This window comes from Cheilinus undulatus, linkage group 22 (genome assembly GCF_018320785.1).
Source record: "Cheilinus undulatus linkage group 22, ASM1832078v1, whole genome shotgun sequence".
NCBI classification, from domain to species: Eukaryota; Metazoa; Chordata; class Actinopteri; order Labriformes; family Labridae; genus Cheilinus; species Cheilinus undulatus.
Window position 1 is genome coordinate 35,709,020 of NC_054886.1, and position 22,883 is coordinate 35,731,902.

The 22,883-nt window shown below is 40.5% G+C and overlaps 1 protein-coding gene across 1 annotated transcript in view; it reads left to right on the plus strand.

The window, feature by feature from the left end:
- Window positions 1-18,422, plus strand: part of LOC121504373 (atrial natriuretic peptide receptor 1-like) — a 22,064-nt gene extending 3,642 nt beyond the window's left edge. Inside the window, exons 3-23 of the mRNA XM_041779082.1 lie at window positions 428-560; window positions 652-784; window positions 1,103-1,207; window positions 3,013-3,115; window positions 3,476-3,621; window positions 3,700-3,772; window positions 5,730-5,874; window positions 6,420-6,506; window positions 6,583-6,726; window positions 7,288-7,409; window positions 9,854-9,992; window positions 11,136-11,184; window positions 11,294-11,395; window positions 11,556-11,675; window positions 12,232-12,325; window positions 15,291-15,378; window positions 16,771-16,910; window positions 17,053-17,205; window positions 17,375-17,473; window positions 17,789-17,880; window positions 18,222-18,422. Coding sequence (XP_041635016.1) covers window positions 428-560; window positions 652-784; window positions 1,103-1,207; window positions 3,013-3,115; window positions 3,476-3,621; window positions 3,700-3,772; window positions 5,730-5,874; window positions 6,420-6,506; window positions 6,583-6,726; window positions 7,288-7,409; window positions 9,854-9,992; window positions 11,136-11,184; window positions 11,294-11,395; window positions 11,556-11,675; window positions 12,232-12,325; window positions 15,291-15,378; window positions 16,771-16,910; window positions 17,053-17,205; window positions 17,375-17,473; window positions 17,789-17,880; window positions 18,222-18,422 — 2,468 coding nt within the window. The remainder of the gene's footprint in view (window positions 1-427; window positions 561-651; window positions 785-1,102; window positions 1,208-3,012; window positions 3,116-3,475; window positions 3,622-3,699; window positions 3,773-5,729; window positions 5,875-6,419; window positions 6,507-6,582; window positions 6,727-7,287; window positions 7,410-9,853; window positions 9,993-11,135; window positions 11,185-11,293; window positions 11,396-11,555; window positions 11,676-12,231; window positions 12,326-15,290; window positions 15,379-16,770; window positions 16,911-17,052; window positions 17,206-17,374; window positions 17,474-17,788; window positions 17,881-18,221) is intronic.
- Window positions 18,423-22,883: the final 4,461 nt, after the last annotated feature.

Below are 22,883 nucleotides of genomic sequence, written 5' to 3' on the forward strand. Positions count from 1 at the left end.
GATGAATGTTGCACAGATGGATGAGTGGATGGATGGATGGATGGATGGATGGAGGGATGAATGTTGCACAGATGGATTTTGCATGGATTGATGGATGGATGGATAGATTGATTGCCTTTGCATGGATGGATGTTGCACAGATAAATGGATGGGTGGATGGATGGATGTTGCATGGATGGATGGATGGATGGATGTTGCACAGATAAATGGATGGGTGGATGGATGGATGTTGTATGGATAGATTGATGGATGTTGCATGGATGGATGGATGGATGGATGTTGCACAGGTGGATGGATTGATGGATGGATGTTGCACAGATAAATGGATGGGTGGATGGATGGATGGATGTTGCATGGATGGATGAGTGTAACATGGATCGTCTGATGTAGCATGGATTTCTTTTTATGATGTCGGTCTGTGGTCCAGGTCTGGAGATGGCCTGGGTGGTCCGTCCTCCAGAGACGGTGAAGATCGGCGAGGTGTTCAGCGTGGTGTACTCGGTCACAGCCAGAGACTCTTTCTACCAGTGGGCCATGGACAACAGCATCTTCACGCACAGGTTAGAGCAGTCTTTACACCGGATTATGATTATCTTTGAACAGTTTCAGACTGGTGGATGCGATCCTCTGAAACCGTCTGGTGGTCTTCAGTTCAATCGTAGACGCTGTAGCAGCTCGAACCTTCTGTGAACAAGTGGACTGTCCGCTGAACTGGGCAGACGCCAACGGAGAGAATTGCTGCATCCATCACGCCAACATCCACTCCTGTCCTCTGGCGCTGATGGTATGAACTTTTTTTTGGTCTTTTTCCTGTAGCTTTGGCGAGGTTTGAGAGAAAGCTCAGCTAGGTCCGACATAGCTAATGCCCTGATAAATAACTGGGTATCTGGTTTACAGACGGTTTAGATCTACAGTCAGTGACTGGGTATCTGGTTTACCGACAGTTTAGATCTACAGTCAGTGACTGGGTATCTGGTCTACAGACGGTTTAGATCTACAGTCAGTGACTGGGTATCTGGTTTACAAACAGTTTAGATCTACAGTCAGTGACTTCTCCTCCCCCTATAATCATCATAACGTTTTTTTACGCATAAACTTTCAGACATCAGCCAGCATCTGTGGCCCCTGGATTCCTGATGATGGAAAAATCGTCACTCACACCATCTCGACCTCGGGGAAGATGACCCAGACCAACTGGACGGCTAAGGTGACCCTCAGATGTCGAGACGGGGTTATCTGAACATCCTGGTGAACTCGAACTGATTTAAGACTCAAAACTTTCACCAAACTGAAGCTATCAACAAGAACAAGTCTTAAAATAGACCTAAAAGGGAAACCCTGTAGACTGGGAAGTTGGTCCCACCTGGCCCTCACCAACCACCAGGCCACAGTCTTTGGTCTAGGGTCTGGTGGTTGGCTGTGGGATTTCATAAAACCCCAGTCTTACTGACAGCTCTGACAAGGTCTGATGTTGAAATTATTCATTCATACTACTTCTTTACCCCTTTAACCAGGATTTCTGGTCATTTTTGCCCATTTCTTCTCCTTACTATTACCTTTTTTGCCACTTTTAAAATAGTTTCATTCATTTTCATTAAATAAAAGAGTGGTTGTTATTTAGGTCATTAAAATGATCTTCAAAGCTTAATTTTACAATGGACCATGATTTGGCAGACCTCCAGGGGCCCCAGTCAGACTGGTCCCATGGAAAACTCTCCTCTTTATCCACCCTTCAGGGCGACCTTCCTTTTCACCCCAAAGTGAGTCAGCCCATCAGTAAAATGCCCAAATGGCCCATCCAGCCTTGAATTAAAAGAGCGGATCCATTCATGTATGCTAGGAATTTAAGCTGTGATTGGACCAGCAGGTCCATCTGGTCCTAAACCGGATCAACCCCATTTCTGAGACTCACATGGATTCAGGTTTAGGGACAGCCTTTCCTCTCCTGGCTGGTGTTTCTACAGCAGTGGTTTTCAAACTTTTTTCGCCCAAGGCACACCTAGGGTTCAGCCAAAATCTCAGGGCACACCATATTTAAATAGATACAAAATAGACTTTTTATGTAATGTTACAGTCATGGTGGCCTATAAGGGCAGATAATGGGGAGAGCTTTCTGGGGCCCAGACTACTGGGGGATCAGGGAGATGGCAAACATGGGTGAAAAGGTGACAAAAATAGGTTTAAAGTGATGGGAAAAAAATGGTGCAAAATTGGGCAAAAAGGGGCAAAACAATGTCAGAAATGAGCCAAAGTTGGTAAAAAAGTGGTCAAGCAATGGGCTGAAATTGGCAACAACTTGTTGAAAGCTAAAATAAAATGGGTTACAAGTGGCCTAAAAGGATTAAATGTTGTAAAAAGGTGGTAAAATTGGGTGAAAAATGAGGGAAAAGGGGCAACACTGGGGAAAAAAAATGGTCAAACAACGGCAAAAGTGTGCAAAAATGTGGCAAAAATAATTTTAAAGTAATGATAAAATATTGCAAAATTGTCAAAAAGAGGCAAAACAATGTCAGAAATGGGTCAAAATTTGTAAAATGAAAAAAGGGGGGGGGGGGGGCAAGCAATGGGCTGAAATTAGCAACAACTTGTTGAAAGTGTCAAAATAGTGGCAGAAATGGGTTAGAAGTGGCTTAAAGACTTAAATGTTGTAAAAAGGTGGTTAAAACGGGCTAAAAGTGATGAAAAAGGGCAAAATTGGACTAGGAAGTCATCAAACAAAAGCAGAAATAGACAAAAATTGGCATAAAGGTGGCCAGTATAGATCACAAGTGGCAGAAAAGTGGCAAAAAGGGTTAAAAGTGCTAAAAGGTGGTTAAAAAAAAAGGTTTAAAGTGATGGGAAAAAATGGCGAAAAATTGCCAAACAATTGCAAAACTGGGCGAAAAGTGGCAAAAAGGTAGCGAAAATGGGTTACATGTGGCAAAAAGTTCCAAAAACACTAGTGAGCCTTGCCACACCATTTGAGAGCCACTGGTCCACAGCACCAGGTGAACCTGTGTCTCTTTCTTACAGGTGGTTCTGTTCCATGCCGGCCTAACGTCGCTCATCGCTCACATAAGAGTTGGAACCATGCAGGCTGCTCTGGAGGCCAAAAGCACGGTGCACCCTGCTGTTGGTGAGTTCTGCTGGTGTAGCTAGATCTACAGCTCCAGCAGTGATGTTTTAAGCTAACAGAGCTCAGTATTAAAGAGTTTCTCACCAGAACTTTCTGTTAGCTTTAAGGTGGAGAGGCAGCACTGCTGCTTTGAAATGCTCTGTATGCTTTATATTTGCTTTGGTTGAAGGAAGTTTCTCTGAGAAAACCTGAACTGGTGTCATCAGCTGATTAGAGCAGTAAAGATAGTCTCAGGATTTCTGCCGCCATTGTTGTTGACAAGGCCCTCTGCTGAGAACAGTGAAACAGTATCAACCCCAGAGCAGAGCTGGTATTTGTGAAACAAGAACAGGCGGATGATTTCCTTCTCTTGTTTTTCAGTGTGTGGGGATGGTGTCTGTGAGGAGGCGGAGCTTTGCTCCACTTGTCCCGCTGACTGTGGCGATTGTCCCATGAGCGTGGGCACCAAGCTCGCCATCGGGCTGCCGCTCAGCCTGCTCTGTCTCGGCATAATAGGGACCGCTGTGGTGAGAAAACACTCCAGACCCTCACATTTAAATAAAAACAACATAACAGGCGCTAATGGAGGGACATTTATTCTCCAGTGGCTGAGGTACCAGAAACAGAAGCTGCTGTGGGACGAGAGCTGGATCATCGAATACACCACCATCAAACAAGGTCGTCCAAACATCTCACAGCAACAAGTGTAAACATTAGTTAAAGTGGCAAAACAGGTTAAAGCTGCAAATGTGGGTTAAAGTGACAAAACTGGGCAAAAAAATGGTCATAGGACAAAAACAGTGAAAAACTGAAAAAAATTAAGTTTGTAAAAAAGTTGCTAAAATTGGCAAGAAGCAACAGAAATGGTTTAAGAGTGGCTAAAATGGACAAAAATGAGCAAAAAAATGATTAAGCAGCTAAAAAAGTGGTAAAAATGGGCAAATAGTGGCAGAAAATGGTTAAAAGTTGCAAAACAGTAGCAAAAATATTTAATACATGTCAAAGATTGTGAAAAATCTTTTTTTCTAGCCATAAAAAAGGGGTAAGAAATGTCAAAAAGCAGCAACAATGGTTAAAAGTAAAAAAAGAAATGGAAAAAAATGGCAAGAAATTGTAACAATATATTAAAAATTGAAAAAAAGGTGTAAGCAGGGCAGAAAAGGTACAATAATGGGTTCAAAATGGCAAAAAAGAAGTTGAATGGGTGGGGAAAATATGTATATACACTTGGCAAAAATGGGCAAAAATAAGTACCAAAAAAAGAGACCCCTGTGGCACTAAAATGAGAAAATTGATTTCAGACCAGTCAGAGAGATTTCAGACCAGTCAGAGTGATTTCAGACCAATCAGAGGGATTTCAGACCAGTCAGAGAGATTTCAGACCAGAGTGATTTCAGACCAGTCAGAGAGATATCAGACCAGTCAGAGTGATTTCAGACCAATCAGAGGGATTTCAGACCAGTCAGAGATTTCAGACCAGAGAGATTTCAGACCAGTCAGAGCGATTTCAGACCAGAGTGATTTCAGACCAGTCAGAGAGATTTCAGACCAGTCAGAGCGATTTCAGACCAGAGTGATTTCAGACCAATCAGAGAGATTTCAGACCAGTCAGAGTTATTTCAGACCAGTCAGAGAGATTTCAGACCAGTCAGAGTGATTTCAGACCAGAGTGATTTCAGACCAGTCAGAGCGATTTCAGACCAGAGTGATTTCAGACCAATCAGAGGGATTTCAGACCAGTCAGAGCGATTTCAGACCAGAGTGATTTCAGACCAGTCAGAGAGATTTAAGACCAGAGTGATTTCAGACCAGAGTGATTTCAGACCAGTCAGAGAGATTTCAGACCAGTCAGAGCGATTTCAGACCATTCAGAGGGATTTCAGACCAGTCAGAGGGATTTCAGACCAGTCAGAGAGATTTCAGACCAGTCAGAGGGATTTCAGACCAGTCAGGGTGATTTCAGACCAGTCAGAGAGATTTCAGACCAGTCAGAGTGATTTCAGACCAGTCAGAGAGATTTCAGGCCAGTCAGAGAGATTTCAGACCAGTCAGAGTGATTTCAGACCAGTCAGAGAGATTTCAGGCCAGTCAGAGAGATTTCAGACCATTCAGAGAGATTTCAGACCAGTCAGGGTGATTTCAGACCAGTCAGAGAGATTTCAGGCCAGTCAGAGAGATTTCAGACCATTCAGAGAGATTTCAGACCAGTCAGGGTGATTTCAGACCAGTCAGAGAGATTTCAGACCAGTCAGGGTGATTTCAGACCAGTCGGAGAGATTTCAGACCAGTCGGAGAGATTTCAGACCAGTCAGGGTGATTTAGGACCAGTCAGAGAGATTTCAGACCAGTCAGAGAGATTTCAGACCAGTCAGGGTGATTTCAGACCAGTCGGAGAGATTTCAGACCAGTCAGAGAGATTTCAGACCAGTCAGGGTGATTTCAGACCAGTCGGAGAGATTTCAGACCAGTCAGGGTGATTTAGGACCAGTCAGAGAGATTTCAGACCAGTCAGAGAGATTTCAGACCAGTCAGGGTGATTTCAGACCTGTCATAGTGAGTTTCTAATACTCTTGTCAACACTCGACCTCAGTGGCGGTGATTAGTGACCCTGTGGTCTCTCTCGTCTTCTGTGTAGATCAGGAGGCTCGTATGACCATGGGCAGCATCATGAGTGTCCCTGTAGGGAACAGCGACAGTAACACCAGCTGTGTCACCGCCCTCAGCTCGTACACTGGCCAACCAGGGACCAGGAAAACCCCCTTCACCAGCACCGGGATCTAGTACGGCCTCCTATCTGTCTAACTTCCTGTCTATTAAATGCCACCCTGTCAATGTAGTGATTGTGTTTGTATGGATCTGTCTTCATCTTCTCAACCAACACTTTTTTTTCTCATTAAGAAGATGAGGCTCTATTTCACGCCCAAGTATGAATAATTTTTAGCCTTCAAAAACAAAAATTAAAAAACAAAAGTAAAAGAAAAATCTGCCTCATACAGTGGATGCCAATAAATAAAATGAGCCATAGAGTCAGAAAAAAATGTAATCAAACTAATTTAATTATTTATCATGGGTGTAAATGGGACCTGCTCTGCTTTTGGATCCAGCCTCTAGTGGTCACTGGAGGAATTACAGTTTTTTATTGCAGTAATGCATTTCATCTATAACCAACACCAGAGGTCACTGCTCTCAAGTTAAACATAAGAAATAATAGAAAACAAGCACAAAAGGCAAGACTGATGCAAATGTGCTGCTAATTAAGATAGAGAATTTACCAACAAATCTAGACATTCGTGAAGGATTCTGTAAAGATGTCTCTCTGTTCCAGTGATGGCAGGACGGTGGCGATAAAGAGGATCCAAACAAAGACGTTCTCTCTGTCCAAAACCATCAGACAGGAAGTCAAACAGGTCAGGTAAGACATACCCACGCTGACCGCCGTTCCTCATCCTGTGTGACCTTCACATCTCCTCGTCTTTCTTTGTCTCCAGGGAGCTGGATCACCCTAACCTCTGCAAGTTCATTGGTGGTTGTGTTGAGGTGCCCAACGTCGCCATAGTGACGGAGTACTGCCCAAAAGGAAGCCTTAACGATGTTCTTCTTAACGAGGAGACCCCGCTAAACTGGGGATTCAGGTAGACTCACAAATAAGCAGCTACTTTAAGCAGGTGAGTTTTGCTAGTCCTGGTTCTGTGGACCCAGAAGGTGTTTTTCAGTCCAGATTGCAGGTCTGCCATCTGACGGATCCATCTGTCAAAGCTTAAGCAGAAACACTAGTCAGAGCATCACTGGACCAATCAGCACCATGATAACTAGTGTGTTTATCAGGGGCAGCTGCAGCCTGTAAACAATAGTGGCTGATTAGGGACTCTAAATTGCCCATAGATGTGAGCATGGCTGGTTGTCTGCTTCTATATGTCAGGCCTATGATTGACTGTGACCAGTCCAGGCGTCCAAGATGACGGGTCCAAATGCTGACCAGCTGAGAACCACTGGTACAGATAATAGATGATTAGAAATACAATAAAAGCGTACTACCTCATGTTCACAATACTTCAGAGAAAGATTTTCCCTCAAAGGAAATTTTTTAATTTCCATTTTCTTGCTGTTACATGTGGGAGACTTGTAATAAAACAAATGTATAGGTATAAATGTTATTAAGGCACTTAGATAACTCACATTTTTTGTGTTTCCAGGTTTTCCTTTGCTACAGACATCGCCAGAGGAATGTCATACCTCCACCAGCACAGGATCTGCCACGGTCGACTCAAATCTCTCAACTGTGTCTTAGACGACCGCTGGGTCTGCAAAATCACAGGTAGATCACTGCATGGAAGACATATGAATACTGTAGTATAAAGAGATGGTAGACTTTGATTTGCAAAATTAAAGATCCATGATCATCCTGTTCACTCTTTAGCAAACAAAAACAGGCATGAATGAATTTACATGTTTTAATTGTATACCTAAGGCTATCATTTTAAAAAATAATGCCTGAAAACACAAATAATAGCCAGAAAATACTCATTTTCTCGAAACTAAAATGTTTATTTCACTTTCCACTGAAATAGAAAAAAAAAAATCAAAATTTCCATTACATTCAACAAATATATTTTAAGTATCTCATTTAATTCATTAGGTGTTTTTGGTAACAGATAATCCACTTGAGGGCATTTTTATCATTTATCAGATTGTATTCAGAAGTTTCTCTGGGTAATTTATTGATCATATTGATTAGAGGTATCATAAAAGTATGTATCAAATATGATACAACAGGCGTTAAGGGGTTAATATAGTTTCGAGCGGCAGTTACATATAAACACAAATTTTTTGTACACAATAGAATAAAAAAAGAGAGCAGATTTGTTTATACTCAGATGATACCGTGTTCTATTTAACAGCTCTTTTTCTCGTCTAGCCTTGAACGTCAGTTATCCTTTAACATAAACATTAAGCAGTGGGGGTTTTGGCCTCTTGGTGGATTTGAAAACACCACATTTTCTTATATATTCTAAGACTTTTTAAACCTGAAGAGCTCGCTGTAGATCCTGAATGCTTGAGGGTTTTCACTGGACAGTGGAAGAATTAGAAAAAGAACAATTTTAAAGTTCTTATTCTTAAAACAATGGATCTACTTGTAGAAATATATTCAATGGTTTTAATGCCAGTGATAGTATATATATATATATATATATATATATATATATATATATATATATATATATATATACACACAATCTTCTTGTAAACATTAATAGAATGAAAAAAGAGTGCAAATATGTCTATACGCAGATGATATCGTCTTCTATCTAACAGCTCTTTTTCTTGTCTAGCCTTAGACTTTAATGAAGTTTTAGCGTAAATATAAAACAATGGTGGTACTGGCCTCATAGTGGATTTGAAAACGTCACATTTTCTTATATATTCTAAGACTTTTTAAACCTGAAGAGCTCACTGTAAATCCTGAATGTTTGAGGGTTTTCACTGGACATTGTAAGCATTGGAAAAAAAAAAAAACAATTTTAAAGTTCTTATTCTTAAAACAATGGATCTACTTGTAGAAATATATTCAATAGTTCTAGTGATTATATTAATACAGTATTTTTGTACACCACAATAGAATGAAAAACAGTGCAGATTTGTTTATATGCAGATGATACAGTGTTCTATTTAACAGCCTTTTTCGCGTCTAGCCTCAGTTTGCCCTTATCATAAACATAAAACAGTGGTGGTTTTGGCCCAAAAGACTGTTCAAAAACATAACCTTTTATTAATTTCAGAATTTTTAAACCTCAAAAGCTCCCCATAAACCCTGAATGTTTGCAGGCTTACATTTGGCAGCAGAAGCACTGGACAAAAAAGAATGTAAAATTTCTTAAAAACATGGCTGTAAGTAAAAGTAGGTTTCAGTGATCATATTATACTAGGGGTGTAAAGGTATGTGTATTCATACCATACCGATTTGGTACGGGCCTCTCGGTACGGTACAGACATGTACAGAAAGGGTACATGTGGAACTAAGCTCACTACCACAGCAAACAACAGCAACAGTCTGAATATTCCCAAATAAAAGTACCCTGTTCAGGAATCTGGAATATTCTGGGATACTCCCAGATAACAGACCTGAAGACCGTGTTGAAATCAGCAGGATAGATGCTAATTAGCATACTTAAAAAGCTAACTTATGATAGTAAGATAATGTGTTCAAGTTGGCTGGGAAATTTTAGCGTTTAAAGAGTGGATATAAATATATCAATATAAAAGTAACCAAGTAATTCAAAAATGTATTTATTTAGTTATATCTTTATTCATTGAACATCTTTTGGAAGGAGGTCACAGCATTATTAATTATTTAAGTGTAATTTATGCAGCCTATTTATTTTAATACAATTTAATAAAACAAAAAAACAATAAATTCTGTCATTTATTCACTTTAATTACCATACTGAACCGTGACTTCAAACCAAGGTACGTACCAAACCAAATTTTTCCGTAACACTCCTGTATTATACACAACAATAGAATGAACATTTGTTTATACGCAGATGATATTCTGCTCTATTTAACAGCTCTTTTTCATAGCTAGCCATAGACAATCATGTTTTCAAACTTAAATATGAAACAGTGGTGGTATTGGCCCAAAGACCATCCAAAAACATAAATTCACCTTGACAATGTTAGAATTTTAAACCTCATTAGCTCGCCGTAAACCCTTAAGTGCTTGTCAGATGATTAACTTCTAGATTTTGGTTTCCTTCTTAGATTACGGGCTGAGGATGTATCGCAGGGACGATGGGGCGGAGCCTCTTTCCACCTATCAGCAGCGACTCTTAGAGGTGTACATGCCACCTGAGTTTCATAACACTAACGTGGAGCCGACGCTGGCCGGAGACGTCTTCAGGTATGAGATGTAGACTTTTCCCAGTTTCCCAAAATAAAGGGTCGTCTAACCCTGAAGAATACTGCTCTCTAGGCTTTACCCAAACTTTATTCTGAGCTAAAGCTGATATGATTAATATGCACTAAAGTTCTCATTAGTGAGGATGCTGAGTAAGCATACACACTATTGATATTCCCAGCGGCCATTTTCTTTATTATTATTCTTCCGTGTCTGCTATCTCCTCCTTCATACTTTGTCATATTGGCACCATTTAAACTTTAAAAATTTCAGTTTCTTTGTCATTCAACTGCTCTGACTTTTCTCATTTCTAACTTAAAGAATTTTTTTAAAAATAGCTATTTTCATGCTATTTTAAGCTATTTCTATGCTTTTTTCAGCCATTGAATGCAATTTTCAGCTACTTCTAGGCCAAAATCAGCTATTCCTAAGCTATTTTCAGCTTTTTTAGCCTACTTTCACTGATTTTTATCCTTTTTGCAGCTATTGAATGCCATTTCAGCTACTTTTATGCCATTTTATGCTATTTCATGTTATTTTTATGCTATTTTCATGCTATTTTCAGCTGCTTCTATGCTTCTTCAGCCATTGAATGCAATTCACAGCTACTTCTAGGCCAAAATCAGCTATTCCTAAGCTATTTTTAGCTTTTTTTAGCTACTTTCAGTTATTTCTATCCCTTTTTGCAGCTATTGAATGCCATTTTCAGCTACTTCTATGCTTTTTCAGCCATTGAATGAAGTTTTCAGCTACATTTGGGCCAAATCAGCTATTTTTTAGCTCTCTTTAGCTCTTTTTAAAGGCCATTATGCCATTTTCAGCTACTTTTGTGCTATTTTATGCTATTTTCAGCTATTTCCAGCTATTTTTGTGCTTTGGGCTATTTTCAGCAGTTCTTCCACAAGTCAGCTCTCAGCATCCCCATGCAATTTCAGCTGAAATTGCAATTTTGATCTAGTTCACACATGATCTCCTCTGCCTCCTGAGAACCGCAGTGATTAAACTAAACACTTTTGGTCCAAAATGAATGAATGACACCTTTGTTTACATCCTGAACGCTGCTGGTTGCCATGAAGGGTTGTGTATTTGTCCTAAATACGCCAGACACTTCCTTAAAGTGTGTAAAAATAGTGTGTGTTTTCACAGTTATTCCATCATTCTGCTGGAGATCGCCACTCGCAGTGACCCCGTCCCTGTAAGTCTCTGACCGTCCAATCACGTCTCTGTTTTCTGTTTGGGTGTTTCTTTAGTATTTTTACCGCTGCATTGCTGGTTAAACAGATAAATTAAAATGTTGACTGTAGGCGGAGGAGTCCAACCTGGAGAGCGCCTGGTGTCCTCCCCTACCTGAGCTGATCTCCAGTAAAGCCGACAGCACCTGTCCCTGTCCTGCGGACTACGTGGAGGTGACTGCACGCCGTTATTTCATCTGAAACAACATCGTTTTAAATTATCAGCCTTAAACTTCACTGCTGTATGTGTTATCTTACAACGTTTCCAGCTGTCTGTTTAAGGATATTCGTCCAACCTTTCCTGCTGTCTTTTGTCCTTTGTGTGCTTCCGTAGCTGATCAGACGATGCCGCTCTCATAACCCCGCCCACCGCCCCACCTTTGAACAAATCAGGAAGTTTGTTCACCGAATCAACCCGATCAAAGTCAGCCCTGTGGACATGATGATGAACCTGGTAACAGTCTGCACCAGTACACGCTAGAAATCTAGCCAGCTCCAAAAAAGCTGGGACGTTGTGAAAAATGTAAACAAAAACAATGAGTGTCAAATCTCATAAACTCAGATTTGATTCACAATAGAAAATAAACAACAGATTAGATGTTAAACTGGGACGTTAAAAAAGTGTTAGCACATTTTGAATTGGATGGCAGCAACACATCTCAAAAATGTAGGGACAGGGCCATGGTTACCATTGTGAAGAGGAATGTTGTCCCATTCTTGTCTGATGGAGTATTCTAGCTGCTCAACAGTCCTGGGTCTTCTTCCTGTTTTGATGCTCCAAATGTTTTTGAGTGGTGAAAGTTCAAAACAGTTTCAATTGAAAGAATTAAACGTCTCAGTTTCAACACGAATCAAATATGGGTTTATGAGATCTGACAATCACTGACTGCTGTTTTTATTCACATCTTATACGATGTCCCAGCTCTTTTGGAATTGGGGTTGTATTTAGCCAGTGGGTGGGGGCTTGATTGGTGGGTCATCTGACCAATCACAGAGGTTGTCTGTTCCAGATGGAGAAGTACAGCAAACACCTGGAGGTGTTGGTGGCAGAGAGGACTCAGGATCTGATGCACGAGAAGCAGAGGACGGACCGTCTGCTCTACAGTACGACACACACTTCCTGGTTCCTGACAGACATGCTAAACTACATTTTAGACGTCATAAATTTATGTTTTCATAATTATAATACTAGGCCATACTATACACCAGGGCCAGATCTAGTCTCCACAGACTCTGGGGGCCGGACTTTCAAATACACAAATATATTTTGGTCTGATTAAAACATTATTGTGTTAGTATTTGTATTTCTTTTAGAAACTCTGGACATTTTTAGGTATTACAGTGAGATCTAGCCCTGTTATCTATAATGAAGCAGGACACAAAGAGACAGACCGGCCCACAGGACTGTCCGGGTCCCTGAAAGTCCCCTACTGTGATTAAACACTCATGTTCATTCATTTTTGACACTTTAACCCTTTCATTACTTCATTTGGACATTTCTGCAGCATTTTCTGCCCCTCAACTTATTTTTGATCATTTTTGCCACTTTTATCCATTTTGACACTTTAACCCATTTTTGCAACTTTCCTGCCAATGACTGTTCCTGCGTCTCACTCTTTAACCGCTTTTCACTACTTAGCCAGGCTATTTTTGAAATATTTTTGCCATTTTTAACTCATTTTTGATACCTTTTAGCCTCTTTTTTCCTCTTTTACCAATTTTTGCCACATCTTTTCCTTTTACCAATTTTCCTGCACATTTTTGCCCCTTTGTGCCACTCTAGAATCCATATTGCCACTTTTTAACCCTTTTTCATTACTTCTTCATTTTTTTTGCCACATTTTTGCCCCTAATAACTCATTTTTTATGCTTTTTGTCTCTTTTTTTCCCTCCTTGACTAATTTTCCTGCACATTTTTGCCCTTTGTGCCACTCTTATATCCATTTTTGCAACTTTTTATACGTTTTTCATGACTTTTTTGCAGCATTTTTGCCACTAACTCATTTTTTATACTTTTTGTCTCTTTTTTCCTTTTACCAATTTTCCTGCACCTCTTTGTGCCACTCTTATATCCATTTTTGCCACTCTCTAACAGTTTTTCATTACTTTTTAGCAGCATTTTTGACATTAATAACTCATTTTTTATACCTTTCACCTCTTTTTTTCCCTCTTTTGACACTTTTGTCCATTTTAACCTCTTTTCCTGCACATTTTTGCCCCTAATAACTCATTTTTTTACTTTTTGTCTCTTTTTTCCTCTTTTACCAATTTTCCTGCACATTTTTACCCCTTTGTGCCTCTCTTATATCCATTTTTGCCACTCTTTAACTGTTTTTCATTACTGTTTTGCAGCATATTTTCCATTAATAACTAATTTTTTATACCTTTTACCTCTTTTTGTTTCCTCTTTTGACACTTTTGCCCTTGATCCTCTTTTCCTGCACATTTTTTCCCCATTTGTGCCACTCTTGTATCCATCTTGCCACTTTTTAACCCTTTTTCATTACTTTTGTGCTTCATTTTTACCATTAATAACTCATTTTTTATACCTTTTGCCTCTTTTTTCCTCTTTTCACACTTTTGCCCATTTTAACCTCTTTTCCTGCACATTTTTGCCCCTAATAACTCATTTTTTTACTTTTTGTCTCTTTTTTCCTCTTTTACCAATTTTCCTGCACATTTTTGCCTCTTTGTGCCACTATTTTATCCATTTTTGCCACTCTTTAACTGTTTTTCATTACTTTTTTGCAGCATTTTTGCCACTAATAACTCATTTTTTATACTTTTTGCCCCATTTTTCCTATTTTACCAATTTTTTGCCACATTTTAACCTCTTTTCCTACACATTTTTGCCCTTTTGTGCCACTCTAGTATCCATTTTTGCATCTTTTTAACCCTTTTTCATTAATTTTTTTGCTGCATTTTTGCCACTAGTAACTAATTTTTTATACTTTTTAATAATAATAATAATAATAATGATATCTTGAATTTATATAGCACCTTTCAAGAAACCCAAGGACGCTTTACAGGAACACATAGACATGGACAAACTATGTGAGGGGTAGGATGAGTGTGAGGGCTGGTTTAGTGAAGACTGTAGGCTGTGGTGAACAGGTGGTGCTTGAGACATTTTTTGAAAATGTCCAGAGATGGAGCGCTACGGATGTCTGCAGGAAGAGTGTTCCAGAGGGTGGGAGCTGCAGCACTGAAGGCTCTGTCTCCATAGGTTCGGAGTTTGGTTTTGGGCATGGAAAGTAGGCCGGTGTCTGAAGATCGAAGGCGTGACGCGTTTTTCCTCTTTTACCATTTTTTTTTGCCCGTAATAACTCATTTTTTTATACTTTATTCCTCTTTTTTTTCTCTTTTACCATTTTTTTTTGCCCGTAATAACTCATTATTTTATACTTTATTCCTCTTTTTTTCTCTTTTACCATTTTTTTTGCCACATTTTAACCTCTTTTCCTGCACATTTTTGCCCTTTTGTGTCTCTCCACAACCCATTTTGCCACCCTCTAACACCTTTTCATCACCTACTCAGGCCATTTTTGCAACATTTCTGCCAGTCTTAGCCTATTTTTAAAAATATATTTACCAATTATGAATGACGAGTGAATTTCTGTAAATACAGGTCAACATCAGAGCGTTCTAGAGCTACTTCAATACTAATTTATTTGGATGGAATTAACAGCTGCAGACATTTGAAGCCAAAAGACACTCGTAAAACCACAACATCTTCTTTTCTGAATTTAATGATCTTCTGGGGGCCGGACAGGAAGCTTTGGGGGGCCTGATTTGGCCCTCGGGCCACCAGTTGATGATCAGCGTGATACAGTGTTATATTTAACTGTGTAACCAAACCAGCTTTAAGATTTCCCACAAAGAAATGACCTTTTTAACAATTAAAATCACTCTGGAATGTGTGTGCATGTGCAGAGCTGGGCTCACATCTGTTCAAATATTCAGTTCTAAATGTAACATCACTTAAATCAAATATTTATAGATGCTCATTGTTCATGTACTTTCTGTATCGTTTATGATGCTATGAAACATTTCCGTATCCCTGCTGCAGGTATGCTTCCTAAGCAGGTGGCTGATGACCTCAGGCAGGGGAAACCTCTGCAGGCTCAGAGTTACGTCAGCGCCACCGTCTTCTTCAGGTAGGAGAGGAAGGAACTGCAGGTTTGTCTCCAGAGAGTGGTCCGCTTTGGCTCGGCAGACCCTGATCTTGCTTTCGTTTTCACAGTCAGTCACAGGGGCGTCTTACCGCTGCGTCTGCTATGCCAGTGGTTCTCAACCTTGGGGTGGGGACACCATCGGGGGTCATGAGACCATTAGAGGGGGTCGCCAGATGCCTTAATAAATGAATATTTTTTTATATGTTTTTTCCTTCCCAGTCCTGTCTCCAGTATTAACCACTTTTCATCAGTTTCAGTTGAATCCATTTTTGCCTCTTTTTCACACAGTTTAGCCCTTTTACACCAATTTTGCCAAATTTAAACCCATTTTCATCACTTTTTCCCACCAACTTTTGCCAACTTCAGCATATTTTTACCACTCTTAACCAATTGTTGTCAATATTAAAACCTTTTCACCATATTTTTCTGCCTTTTTTGCCAATTCTAAACAATTCTGGCCATTTTCCACCTCTACTTGTCTCTAGTGACCTATTATTTCCACTGTTAACTCACTTTTACCAGTTTTTATGTCCATTTGTGCCACTTTCAACCACATTTTAACCAATTTCACTATTTGATATGCTCATTTTTCCCAGTTTAACCCATTTCTGCCCATTTTTCTCTCTTAGTCAATCCTCTTTGCTAGTTTATATCAATTTTTCATTCCATTTAACCAAATTTTCCAGCCATTTTTGCCATTTTAAAGTCATTTCAGCCACTTTTTAATTCCCCATACCACTATCTATGCCAGTTTTTGCAGCTTTAAGAAATTTTTGCCACTTTTTGCTTAGTTTTTGCCTATTTGATCAAATTTTTGCCACTTCTAACCAATATCTGCTACTTTTAAAATCCAATTTCACCACCTTTTCCACTGGTTTTTGCCATTACTAACCTATTCTAGCCATTTTTAACCTATTTTGTTTCTATTTTTAAAAAAAGGGATTTGAGCCCATTATTAAGAAGGCTATCTACCGCACGAATGAATCAAAATATACTTGCTTCTTTGGTAAGAGTGGTTATTTTCAGGTAAAGTACCCTCTAATGGACGGCCTTGTCTCCACATGAATATTCCCGAATGTTCATGGCTGTGTTCAACCACCCTCACGTACAGCGGGGGTCCCCAGTTTCTTACACCTTTATTTTTGGGGGTCCCAGCCTGAAAAGGTTGAGGACCACTGCCTTAGTAGAACTCACTGTTAGTAGAGACATTTGGTCAAAGAAGCGGTCAGGTTGGGAGGAAGGATATCCATGATTTTCCTGAGTTCCAGACTTATCCGGAAGAATCTCATCCCTGATTTGTCTCTAAGAGACGACATTCAGGCCTCACAAGGCAAACCATGAAGATTTAACCCCGCGTTTGTCTGTGTTGTGCAGTGACATTGTAGGTTTCACACAGCTGTCCAGCAGCAGCACGCCGTACCAGGTCGTCGACTTCCTGAACAAACTGTACACGACGTTTGACGACATCATCGACAACTACGACGTCTACAAGGTGGAGACCATCGGCGACGCCTGTAGGTGACACGCATACACACGGTAACTTTAGCAGGTCTGCACATAGAACTGGAAGTCTGCAACCAGGATAAGCTCTGATTGGTCTACTGTAGTGTCGGCGTGGTAAACTGGCGTTGATTTTATCCCCTTGTGGTTGCGCAGACATGGTGGTGTCCGGCGTCCCCCGGGAGAACGGGATCCTCCACGCCTCAGAGATCGCCAGCATGGCTCTGGACTTGGTGGGCGTGTGTCGCACCTTCAGGATCCCCCACAAACCCAGCACGCAGCTGCAGATACGGGCCGGGATTCACTCCGGTAGGGCTGTCCCCGCCTCCAGATTTTAGACACCTGACTTTGGCTGAGTTGTTGTCGTAGATACCAGAAACGACCATCCTGTTTGAGTTTTTAGCGTGAAACGTTGGCGGTGCTACCGATGCACAGCCTTTTAACTAACCAGGCCGTCGTTGATACTTTGTGTCCTCAGGTCCGGTGGTCGCTGGGGTTGTTGGGACCAAGATGCCCCGTTACTGCCTGTTTGGAGACACGGTCAACACGGCGTCCAGGATGGAGTCAAACAGCCTCGGTAACATTAAAACAGCTATATCATTGATCATCAGTCTATCATCATCATCAATGCCTCATAGCCCCGGGAACAGAGGATGGAGATTCTTTAGTTCCAGTGTGAGCGTTTCATGGGTTTCAGGCAAGACTTCCTGTTCCATGTGGCTTTTAGGTTTATGATGGTTTAAATGTGACTTTCTCAGAATTAAGAGGAATACGGTTTGCCCCTAAACAACATCCTTCCATCCTATTTCCATGTCATAAACTCACTCTAAAGTCAAAGGTGTAAAATCTGAAAAATTTAGTGAACTGTCCCTTTATGGTGCTGTCGTTTCAGCCCTGAAGATCCAGTGCAGCTCCAGCACGTTCTACCTGCTGGAGGAGATCGGAGGCTACGTGCTGGAGTGCAGAGGGACTCTGCAGGTCAAGGTGGGTCCAAGGTTTGGATAGAAACAAACTGAAGGGGGTCTGAATCCTGATAGGAAAGTCAGACCCGCCCCGTCTGTCTCTAAAACCACCTCACAAAAAACGAACTTATGAAGTCTTCCCTGTAAAGTGTAGGTCAGTAAAGACATGAACTATTCACACTAAGTTTGTTCTTTGAAGCAGGCTGTAATCACGTTTAATCCTCATGTAAAGTTGGACTTTTTAACATGGGGCTCTATGAGGCTTTCAGTCTTTTAGACCCGCCTCTAGTGGACACTGGTGGAACTGCAGATTTTGGATTCTTTTCATGTTTAAGCTCTGACACTTTGAATCTCTGCTCACAGGGGAAAGGAGACATGGTGACGTACTGGTTAGAGGGGAAGAAGAAGACTCCTGTCTCCAAGGACGCCAGCTCTGACGCCAAGATGACCAGTCACGCCACCACGGAGACAGAGGCAGAGGCGAAGGGGGCGGAGCAAGAGGAGGACCTTTACACCTCTGTGCCTGGGGTTCTAGACCACGACCTCCTCCTGGATCAAGCCTGAGAGTTCTCTGTATCTTTATTGTTTTGTGGATCAGTGTTTGTGTTTTGTTTGTTGACAGTTAGCATGTAAGCTAGCGACGAGTGTTTATATTAACCCTCAGGCATCTCTAGGGACATTTTTATCCTTTTAGACAAATCTTTCCTCTTTCTCTGCTCACCATTCTGGCTGTTTTAGTGCATATGGACTCATTTTTTGTAACAAAGTTTCTTTTGAGGCAAGTTTTTTTAGGTCAAATTTCGATTGTGCGAATAGGTCAGGGGAACACTGTGAAACTAATTTACTACCCTTTAAAGCCATTAAGGACAAAAACGTCCACTTCCAAAAAACTGCTATAAAACTTAACAGATTATTATTATTATTAATTTTTTGCATAAATCTCTTAAACAACTTCAGCTGTGCTCAAAACTACCAAACATTCAATCATTCTGAGGATTTTAACCCTTTAAATGCCAGTTTGATTACAGGATGGTCATATTTTTACTAATAAAAAACACATAAACAGTAATTATTTTCCAGATAACTAATGTTGGGGGGTGGGGGTGTTTTTTTAAATCAGTCCTGGGTGTGTCAAACATTAGCCAAAATATTGACTTTGATGCATCATTAGTTTTTGAGTAGCATCTGATTTAACATTTACTACCCTTTAGAGCAGGGGTGCCCACATTCTTTTCAGTGAAGGGCCAAAAATGAAGCGGGGTGGAGGGTCGCGGTCCAAAACTAAACATTCATGTCGCAGTGCAGGAATTAAATGTGCCTATAGCATAATTGTGCAAAATAATAACTCATACAAAGTAATTTTGAAAATGAATAACAGTTTTCTTCATTGTGTTTCACAGCATGAAATTACTGAACATCCATACGGTACAAATACTGATTGGGCATACCGCCTTGAAATCAGTTTTAGTAAAAAAGTTCTCATGTTCCCAACTATTTTGAAACTTTCTCTTATCAGTGTGCCACTGCCTCACACACTCCATCTCTGCCATGACCCCGGCTTAACCCCAGCACCTTGTCACTGACTCGCTCTCTGGTCAGGGGCTTCCAGATCTGAGCTGACGGGAGCTCAACAGCGCCACCCTACCCCCAATGTAACACAATGTTAATTTGTGGTCAGGAGAGGAAGTGCGACAATAAATAAATATTGAAAGAAATATTTAGACTGCTGGCAGTGGGAAGATAACAATTTTGAAAAAAAAAAAAAAAAATCGAACACGGCCAGCGGGCCAAAAATAATAGCTTGTGGGCCAAAGTTGGCCCGCGGGCCCCAAATTGGACAGCCCAGCTTCAGAGTCATTAAGGATAAAAACGTCCCATTGATTCCCATTCAAACCACATTTTTAGATCTTTGAGTAATCAAACTGGCATTTAAAGGGTTAACATCCTCAAAATGATTGACAGCTGAAGTTGTTGAAGAGAATTATGCAAAAAAAGCAGAAAAAAACTAAATCTGTTAAGTTTTCAGAGCAGTTTTTTGAGATGGACATTGTTGTCCTTAATGTTTTTAAAGGGTAGTAAATGAAAGTGATGCCTGAGTTTATTAATGAACGTTTCCACATTAGCGTTAATACTCCACAACAAAGCAGCACCTGTTTTCATCATTTGGAGTTTGTCTCCCTGCACAGTAAGCTAGTTATCACTCAGTCTAAGCTAATACAGACACAGCCTCCTCCTCTGGTCCATGCAGCCTTCAATCAAAGAGGCTTTCTATCAAGTCAGAGCTAAGAAAGGGAGAAAACCGGGTAAAAAGTAGCATTGATTTCGTCATTGGTGCATCTCTAGATATGATCTTTAATCATCAAACCATCCATCACTGTAGAAGGGAAATTTCTGTCAGAATATTCTACTAATAGCGTCTAATGTCAAACCTGGAGCTTTTATTTATTTATTTCTGTCTTTGTGTTCTGTTCAGATGTTTGTTACTTGTTAAAAAATAACTGTATTTGTTCGTGTTTTTCTGGTTTGTTTTGGTCGACCACTTTTCATCGTTATCTGTTATCAGCCTTCAAAGTCGACCTCTGCCTTCATGGTAGAACAATGTTGTTTTCAAAGGCAGGGTGTTGGATGTTTTACCCTTTAATTGATTTTGTAAATCAATCATGGTCAATATAATTCGGCTTTTTTAACAAAAATTAAAAATCTCTTTAACATCAAAGTGAAAACAGATTTCTGCAAAGTAATGTGTAGGTGATGAGACCAGAATGGAGCTTTTAGTCCATCAGACAAGACAGCAAACACTGACCTCACCACAAACACACCATCCCCACTGTGGAGCACGCTGGTGGCAGCATCATACTGTGGGGATGCTTCTCAGCAGCATCATGCTGTGGGGATGCTTCTCAGCAGCATCGTGCTGTGGGGATGCTTCTCAGCAGCATCGTGCTGTGGGGATGCTTCTCAGCAGCAACATGCTGTGGGGATGCTTCTCAGCAGCATCGTGCTGTGGGGATGCTTCTCAGCAGCATCATACTGTGGGGATGCTTCTCAGCAGCATCATACTGTGGGGATGCTTCTCAGCAGCAACATGCTGTGGGGATGCTTCTCAGCAGCATCATGCTGTGGGGATGCTCCTCAGCAGCTTATGTATTCATGCAGCCACTTATTTTACTTTACAGATTTTTATTTAACTGACTTTACTTTGGAAAGTAAGGATGATCTGATCAGTGTCCCCTCCACCAGAAGTCCCGCCCCTCGTCGATGTTGATTGGTCAGTGAGCTCAGTTCTGTTCCTAATATTTTGAACTGAGAGTGCTGGGAGGTTGAATGACACAGAGGCTGTTTTTTTCTGCTCTTGTTGCTGAATGCTGAGACCTCTGACTTTAACTGAACATGAGCTCTACCAGTGAAAAAACACAGACCCTTTAAGTTGTCTTATATATGTCTCTGCTGTTCATTCAAAGTTTTTCTCTGATTTCTACAGATTATCTTTAAATGTAAAAAACAGGTTTAAAATTTGAGGTCTAATAAATGTGAGACTGAAAAAGAAGACTGAATCTGTAACAGACGTTTAAACTTCTCCTTTAGACTCACTGTGGTTCGTTGTCTCTACATCGTGATTTCTCAGGGCTCCAAAGGAAGCCCGTATGTCACAGATCATATTTACAAAATAAAAGATTAAAATCCTGAGATTTGTTGCTGATAATCGGCTAAATAAATGATTGCACACCCTGCTCCTCTGGTTGCATCCGTCTGGTTTCCCTGGTTGGTTTCGTCTCTTTGGCACGGCAGCGTTTTATGAATATTTATGTCACAGCATGGAGCAGATGGACTCCTCCACGGACGACTCAAGGAGGGATTTGTTTTCCTTTTAACAGCCAAGATGGCCGACATGAGGAGGAAGAAGAGGACCTGAGAGAGGACGAGGAGGAGAGGATTTTGTTTTCTCAGTCAGGACAAATGTCACCTCCAAAAAAATGTTGAAATAATTCAAATTTCCAAGTTTCCTCACGATGAAACCCTTCTCACCTCTCAGTTTAGTTTTTATTTTTATAGTGTGGTCAAACACAAATATCATTGTTATGATACCACACATTTTCAAACTTTGATCGTTCAAATTAAACCACACTGACACCTGTTTGAGACCACAACAATAAATTTTAGTCCTGGACACCTAAAGTTGGACCATATCTTGGTTTGAACAAAAACTGTAAGATATTTTCCTGCAAACAGTCTAAACTGCATTCAGAAACCTTTTTTATTTGCGGCTTGACAGGAAACATCCTCAGCTGACATGATGAGAGCTGAGACGGTTCAGTTCAGACAGCTGCATCCACCGTCAGCCACGTTCTGAAACCGTCATGTTTCAACTCTGTGGTCTGAGGATGCCGATGGTGAGCTCGGACATCCAGAGGAAAGGATGGAGTCGGTTAAGGTGGTTTATCTGATCCCTGTGGAGGTCTTCCAGGCACCTCCATCTAGGAGAAGACCCAGGGTAGACCCAGGACTTGCTCCAGGGATTGTTCAGCGCAGTACTTTGAGTTTGAAAAAACTCCAAATAAAAAAACAAAGGAGGCTTTTCTGTTTCTCCCTGAGGAGAGGCTTCTGCTTAATCACTGCCCTTCACTGCCCTTCTGGAATTTTGTCTGGGAGATTATGTAAATTCCCAGTCAAATTTCCAAAAATTTCCAAAATAGTTTCCCAGATTTCCATAAAAAAAATATCCCCCACCCCTCAAAAAACAAACGACCCCAATCCAAAAATATCCTAACATATTCACTATTTTTGTTTTTTTAATTTCAGAGCCCTCAAAGACATGTCCCTATCAGATCGGCCCAAAAAATTAGTAATTAATTCCCCAAATATCCAAAAAAATGCAAATCTAAGCAAATACCCAAAATATTAACAAAAACATTTCCTAAATTTACATGAAAGTGTCTTAAAAAACTTCCAAATCAAAATCCAAATTCCAATGAAAATTTAAAACATAAACAAATTCAAATATATATAAACCTTTCCCCCATATTT